Below are 7,806 nucleotides of genomic sequence, written 5' to 3' on the forward strand. Positions count from 1 at the left end.
CCAAAGGGACTTCTATAAAGAAAATAAAACTGTACCTAAAGAAGAAATTCCATGTGCGTCAACCAGAGATGGCTAAACTGCTGAAATCGACCATGCAGGAGGCTCTAGCCGGAAACATTATAATCCAAACCACAGGGCGCTACCTGATGACAGGATCGGTAAAACTAAATCCGATTTTCACTGATAAAAAAATGAAACTCAAACGAATGGCAAAAATAAATTTTGAAGCAGCTCTGGGTACTCCAGTAGACACTGCTATTCATAAAAAACGCAGAGCATCGGAGTCAAACAACAGTGTGACAACTAAGCGCAAAGTGTTGAAACGATTAGGTTAAAAACTTTATAAATAACATATTTGTTTATAGGATACTATTGCTTCCCAAGCTCCTCAGTAGTTGGGAGTTTACTCGGTGAGGCTTTATTAGCTAGATGCGTTGATCGTGTATCCTACATTTTTTTCTTTCGTTACATTTATTACAGTTGTCATCTTTGAATAAAACTGTATACCTTCCTAAACAATTATCTTTCTATTTATCTCACGAAAGAAGCAGTATATTGAACGTTTGATTGACAGTTTTCTCGTCAGCAATCGGTAATTAATGATGTGAATCGGAAGAGGGTGCCTTGCCGTATTGTTTCTCCCACCAGATGACGTATTCCTCTTTGCGTTTTTCACGACGGGCAAAATATTCCGGGTACTGTGCCTTTTCCAGCGGATGCCAGTAGTCCAGGACCCAGTCTGGAGGAACCACTTCGCGCTCGAAGGCCACTCCACCAGGTGACATAGCGACTGGATTTAGAGAATATGTGATGAAGATAGATAAATTAAATTTGGTTGAAGATTTAGCTCATATTTCAAGACATTAGAAATAGTAAAGCTTTTCTTAAGCTAAGTTAAATAAAGTTCTTAGCTATTACCGGTTGTTATAGCTTGTGCTTGAAATAGAACCCGAAACTAATGCTTTCGAAATACTTAGGGCATAGGCTCTGTTGTCGTCAGGTTTGTCCTGTTATCGTCCGGGGTGTTAATGAAGCAAAGAGAACTAATCTTTTGCAGGAAGATGCTCAGCAATACAAAGAACCTTCTTGCAAGTAATTAACGCTCTAGGATATCATTTATCCTCCTGATGATAATAGAGCCGATACCCTAAATTGGGTTTTTACATTATTTGGGATGAGTCTGGTCAAATAAACCTACATTTTTTTGGCTGAAAATGCTGTGTCTCGAACAGTTCGCGTTCGCCATCGGCTACCAGTTGGGCAATTTTTGCAGGATCCTTCTCGTTTCGGTGTTTATCGAAGCGCGCTCTCATCAAAACGGCATGATAACGGAAGATATGTCTGAGGAATCGGCGATTTTAGTGTAGCGAAATTACATAAGCGAATTTACAATCGAACAACTTACCTTCTATCATACCAAGATTCTAGGCTGCGCAACGATTTTTTGTACAACGTACAAACTCGTCGCGTGTGTGCTAGAACCGCTGCCGTAGGTGCCGACATAGTTTTACACCTTAATCAAAGCAAAAATCGAAAAAGAATTAATTTGCGAGATAAAATTTTTCTAAACAATACCGACAGAAGGCCGACGTTTGTGATGACAGTTCGGTTATCATGACTTCGGATTCGGACTATTGGGGCATCTCGCGAAAAAGGCCTACTTTTTACTTTCGATACAACTGTCGATATAAAATCCTATCCCCCAAACACGCAAACAACGTATTTGTTTTGACGTGGAAGTTGTTTGGACGGCTTTTACGGATAGCAGAATAACAAATTATTCGCAGTTTTTTTATTTAATGTGATTAGTTGATTCCGTAGTTAGGCCTTTAAATTATTTGCATTTCGAACATGACTGCCAATAAGTATTCGATTTTATTACCTACATACAACGAGCGAGACAATCTTCCCATTATTGTTTGGTTGCTAGTGAAATATATGCAAGAATCGTAAGTATTTGTAATTAAAAATCGAAAACTTCCCTACATTCCAATGTTCCATCCGGTGTGCTAGGGAAACTGACTATGAAATCATCGTGATTGACGATGGCAGCCCAGATGGGACGCAGGATGTCGCGAAAGAGTTGCAGAAAATCTACGGTTCAGATCGAATTCTACTGCGACCACGAGCCTCCAAGTTGGGTCTCGGTACGGCATACATACATGGTATGCAGCATGCTAGTGGAGACTTTATTATAATTATGGATGCTGACCTCAGTCACCATGTATGCCTACTATAAATGAGTAAAATTTACTAACATAATAACACTAAAAACGGTTCATATTTCCAGCCAAAATTCATTCCACAGTTTATCGAGTTGCAGAAATCTGCCGACTTGGATATTGTTACTGGTACCCGTTATAAGGGCGACGGAGGTGTATACGGGTGGGACTTCAAACGTAAGCTAATTTCCCGGGGAGCTAACTTTCTGACACAGCTGCTGCTAAGACCAAACGTGTCCGATTTAACGGGATCCTTCCGGCTGTACAAGAAGGACGTCCTCAAAGAGCTTATCTCTCACTGCACCTCAAAGGGTTACGTGTTCCAGATGGAGATGATAGTTCGTGCCCGTCAGCTGAAGTACAGTATCGGTGAGGTGCCGATTTCTTTTGTGGATCGCGTTTACGGACAGTCTAAGCTAGGAGGGTCGGAAATTGTGCAGTTTGCTAAAAATCTGCTCTATCTCTTTGCAACCACGTAACGCAGCGTAATGGAACAATGAAACGAATGTTGGAATAAATTTTTACTCATATTGATTTTTATTTTTGAAGAACGTTTTACCTAAGTAGAAGTGAACGCAAAAATAAATTCACTCAAAAAAATTCGTTCATATTATTTATAAAATGCTGTTTATTAAAAAATTTACAAGAACTTTAATCAAGATTAATCAAGTAAAAATAGCGTTTTGAATTTTCGACAGGCGTGCTCTGGCTAAGCCTAATTTCTTTGAAATTTAAAGTGGTCTTGAATATGTTGAATTATTTGTTTATCATTTTTTGGCACCATAATGGTTAAGAAACATTTTTTAGTTAAAATCGAAACGGAACATTCGCCCCTATTCCACATTTTGACCGACGGGCATTCTCAATTATGATCGAATTGTTCCGTCGAAGCCCTATTTTATTCGAACCGAACCGAAACTTTTGGGGTCTGGGACAATTTCGACAGAAAAATTGATTATGATATTGACAGAAAAACGCCTCAATACAAAATAGAAGGCGTGATGGCGATTACGCCTTCTATTTTGCATGGAGAAGGCGGCGTGTGTGTATCTGGGCCTTTAGTAAATCGTAGTAATAAGTCATTGGTGAGACGTTCAAGCAAGAACAACATTGATCAAAATTTCCGTGTAAATTTTCAAAAAGAAACACGCAATCAATCACTTGGAAACTAGCGCCGCATGGTGATTCTATTGCTACAACAACAAAACATCGCAGGTGTTCGAGGATTGCTAGTACACATGTTTGGAACTCAGCTTGGACATCTATCTGCGACATAATTCTACGTCAAAAACATTCATTTGATGTAATTTCAATTAACTTTTTCTAATAATGAAAACCTGTTTTACATTAATAAATTTACAACAAATTTTTTTAATTGCTACTTTTCGGAAACACTGATACACAGACTAAGGCCTCTGTCAGGCTGAACGCCAACGCGAGCCATCGGGCGAGATTTTTGCCGTAGGTTAATGAACAGCTCCACTTATACACAATATCGCACGCTTAGCCTGTGGGTTAATACAGAGCCGTAGCTACTACGTTTTGCGTGGGGGGGCAGAGAATTTCTATTTCATAAAACGTTGTTTTTTTTGTGAAGTAAGCAGTTTAAAACCGTTATGTGCTCGACAAAAAAAGGATCTTTACGCGAGTTAACAACCGAGCTACCAAAGGAATTTGCTGACAATTCAGACAATGCCATCGACGAGCAGGTTGACGACAATCGAACGATCGGAGCCACCACCGAGCGATGCGGAGTCAGCGGTTCATATTCTGACCAACGTGAATCGAACGGCGGGCACAAATGTAATCGTTAGAATTAATAAAGTCAGTCTTAATTGAGCAGTGAAATGTGTCAGTAGCTTTTTTAAAAACTCCGAACAACACCCAAGTGTTTAACTGGCGCCCGAATAGGGACCCAGAAGTCGGGAAAAGTATAAGTGTTTTAAAGTGTGAAAATCTTCATATTCGGTTAAAGCAGCCGGATCACAACGGTGGAAAGAGCCACACACCAGAAACCAAGCGATCTGCAGGACACTGAGGTATTCACCCGATCGATGTGAGAGTCCCGAGTACCGTTAGGAAAAAGGAGCAACTCGTAGCATCTGCCTGCCGATCCCCCGACGATAAAGGGATTCCCGTCAACCCAGGAAAAGAAAGTCCAGATATGCTGGCATTCATGTAAGTGATAGTTTTAATAAATAGTGATAGTGTTTTAGTGCAACTGACAAAAGTCCAGACTAGCTGGCATAGTGAAATAAAAAAGTGTGTTTAATTGAGCCTCAAAGAAAGCAAAAAAATAATAAGTGTTAAATTCAAAAAAAAAATCTAAAGAAAAGTAGATTAATTTTTTATTTTGCAAGAATAATGAATCCACCTATACCCACGTCGGTGAACTCATTATCAAACCAACAGTTCTACGAACTAGGTAAAATACCGGATCCTCTAAGAGATCTTTAACCGTTTGACGGTAGAGCACAAGAATTACTTGCATGGCTCACAGACGTAGAAGATATTTTTCGACATTATCGGGAAAAACACGCAACCCCAGATCAGGTTGCAATTATAGAAAAAACAGTCAGACGTAAAATTCGTGGTGAAGCCGCAGATATTTTGAACGCAAATAATATTACTTACGATTGGCTCGAAATAAAAGAAACTCTCTTACTTTATTATCGAGATAAAAGAGATATCAAAACATTGGACTTTGAACTGACGACAGTGAAGAAACACATGTCTGAAAGCCTCAGCAGCTATTACAGCCGAGTAAATGAACTGCTCGCTTCTATTATCGTCCAAATTCAAACAGACGAGAGAATGAGTCAAAATGCCGATTCACACACCACATATTTTCGAGAAAAAGCATTAGATTCATTCATTAGAGGATTAGAAAAACCCCTCAATGTGTTATTGAAAACGGCTACACCAACAAGCTTGGCAAAAGCATACCAATTTTGTATAGATTTTTACAACATGGATGCGAGAAGCGCACCATTCAGAAATGAACATTCCAATTATTCAATCCCCAAACCCAGAGAGCTAGACTTGCCTCGACATCCGCCAAAAATTCCACCACGTAACCAAAACTTTCCTCCTCCACCACCTAGAAACTTTCAAAATTCTTGTTTACCCCAACAGTACCGAAACCCCTTCATATCAAATCAGAGAAATAACACGAATCCATTTGTACAACCTCAACCCCGTTTCCAACCAAACTTCAATCCATTTTTGCAACCTCAAAATAGATTCCAACACAATCCAAACTCCTTCAATCATCCACCGAAGCCTCTCCCGAGACCCGAACCAATGGAGGTAGATCAAAGTGTCCGATCTCGGTTTTTAGATTATGGAAACCGACCTACCTTTCCTATCAAACGCCAACATTCCCCATCATCTAAAATACAAAATTTTAAAAGACTAGCTCACCCCATAGAAGGAACATCAACATTTAACGAAGTAGAAGCCAATGACGAAACAGATGAACAATATCCCGAACACCAGTTTGAAGACTACGAAGATTATCATGATTTTTATGCATACGATAGCAATAGTCACCCCCCCCCCCGAAAACATAGATCAAACTGATGCAACTCAAGAAACCAATTTTTTAGGATGGAACCCGAGTTGGTGAAACCGGTTCTACCATTCATCAACCTAAAAACAACAATTGGAAACTTTCCCTTCCTCATCGATACCGGAGCGAATATCAATTTGATTGATCCTAAACTAGCCTGGAGTTATAACATTTCAAGACCATATAATTTCTCAGCAAACCAAATATCAAGTGCTAATGGAAATTTCGATGCCACATCAGCAATCGACATAAATTTCTTCTACCCAAAAATAAACTTCAAAACGCAATTCCTACTTCACAAATTTCATCCGTTTTTCCGTGGAATTATCGGTACAGGTATTTTAAAAGCACTTAATGCCACAATCGATATGAAAAAGATGACTCTTACCTTATGTAGAAATTCTGAAGAACTAGTAATCCCTTTACAAGAATATATACCTCAGAAACAAATAGCTAATAATGTAGAGCAGTTTAGAACTTGTCATCTAACCTCCTCAGAAAAGAAAAAAATGGAAGAAGTTTTGAATGCCAACAAAACGGCATTCCATGAGCCAAATTCGAAACTTACATATGCGACAAAAATTGAGTGCACCATCAACACAACTGATGATATTCCAGTACACCAGAGAGTTTATCCATACCCGGCAGCCTATACAGAAGAAGTCAACAAACAAATTAAAAAGCTTTTAGAAGATGGTATTATTCGACCTTCTCGTTCAGCCTGGCAGTTTGGGTGGTCCCGAAAAAAACAGAAGCCTCTGGCGAAAAAAATTTCAGAATTGATTATAGAAAAATCAATGAAAAAACAACTTCAGATCGATATCCCATGCCAGAAATCAGCTATGTAATTGATCAACTCAAAGACCAGAAATACTTCTCCACTCTCGATCTAGCTTCCGGCTTCCATCAGATCAATATGAAAGACGATGATATACAAAAAACAGCATTTTCTATAAACGATGGCAAGTACGAGTTTACTCGAATGCCATTTGGCTTAAAAAACGCCCCTGCAACTTTCCAAAGAGCAATAGACGACGTTTTAAGAGAACATATTGGAAAAATATGTTATGTGTACATTGACGACGTCATAGTCTTTGGAAAGACTCTCGAAGAACATTTGGTGAATTTGAATATTATTTTGAACACGTTGAATAGAGTGAATTTTAAGATTCAATTGGACAAATCCGAGTTTCTACATTCTGATGTAGAATTCTTAGGATACATCATAAGCTCAGAAGGTATCAAACCGAATCACAAAAAAATTGAAGTGATTCAAAAACTCCCAGAACCCAAAACAATAAAAGACTTGAAATCATTCCTCGGAATGATGAGCTATTACCGTCGATTTGTAAAGGACTTTGCAAAAATCGCAAAACCTTTGACAAATCTTCTACGAGGGGAGAGAAATCCGATGTCGAGCAAAAAAATTTACCTTTGTGATACTGAAAAACAATGTTTTAATAAAATGAAAAACATACTTTCTTCCTCTGATGTGTTGATATACCCTGACTATGAAAACCCATTTTTCTTAACTACAGACGCTTCAGACTTTGCTATCGGAGCGGTACTGTCTCAAGGAGAAATGGGTCGAGATAAACCAATACATTTCGCTTCAAGGACCTTGTCTGTGACAGAAGAAAAATTTTCTGTTCCTGAGAAGGAAATGTTAGCGATTTATTGGGCTTTACAAACATTTCGGAATTATTTATATGGAACCAAGTTTAAAATTCTCACAGATCATCAACCCCTCACATTCGCACTCTCGCCAAAGAATACGAATGCTAAATTGAAAAGATGGAAATCGTACTTAGAAGAGCACGATTATGAGATAATGTATAAACCAGGAAAAACAAACTTTGTTGCGGATGCTCTAAGTAGAATGGTATGTTCCATGACAGGAACCCAACATTCTGCCGATACTAGCGACGATTTCTACATCATATCAACAGAGGTTCCAATTAACCCTTTCCGCTATCAAGTTATCATGAAAAACGGTCCGAAGTCAGTAATAGT

General features: G+C 38.8%; 2 protein-coding genes across 2 annotated transcripts; one reads left to right on the forward strand and one right to left on the reverse strand.

The window, feature by feature from the left end:
• Positions 1–508: 508 nt before the first annotated feature.
• On the reverse strand, positions 509–1,614 carry LOC129729551 (NADH dehydrogenase [ubiquinone] 1 beta subcomplex subunit 9). Its single transcript, XM_055688199.1, has 3 exons — positions 1,406–1,614; positions 1,199–1,341; positions 509–790 (listed from the first exon to the last, which is right to left on the reverse strand). Exons 1-3 carry the CDS (start codon positions 1,501–1,503, stop codon positions 597–599), a joined length of 435 nt encoding a protein of 144 aa, XP_055544174.1. The 5' UTR covers positions 1,504–1,614; the 3' UTR covers positions 509–596.
• A 109-nt stretch (positions 1,615–1,723) lies between these two features.
• On the forward strand, positions 1,724–2,773 carry LOC129729572 (dolichol-phosphate mannosyltransferase subunit 1). Its single transcript, XM_055688243.1, has 3 exons — positions 1,724–1,949; positions 2,014–2,224; positions 2,291–2,773. Exons 1-3 carry the CDS (start codon positions 1,852–1,854, stop codon positions 2,699–2,701), a joined length of 720 nt encoding a protein of 239 aa, XP_055544218.1. The 5' UTR covers positions 1,724–1,851; the 3' UTR covers positions 2,702–2,773.
• Positions 2,774–7,806: the final 5,033 nt, after the last annotated feature.

Source organism: Wyeomyia smithii, chromosome 3 (genome assembly GCF_029784165.1).
Source record: "Wyeomyia smithii strain HCP4-BCI-WySm-NY-G18 chromosome 3, ASM2978416v1, whole genome shotgun sequence".
NCBI classification, from domain to species: Eukaryota; Metazoa; Arthropoda; class Insecta; order Diptera; family Culicidae; genus Wyeomyia; species Wyeomyia smithii.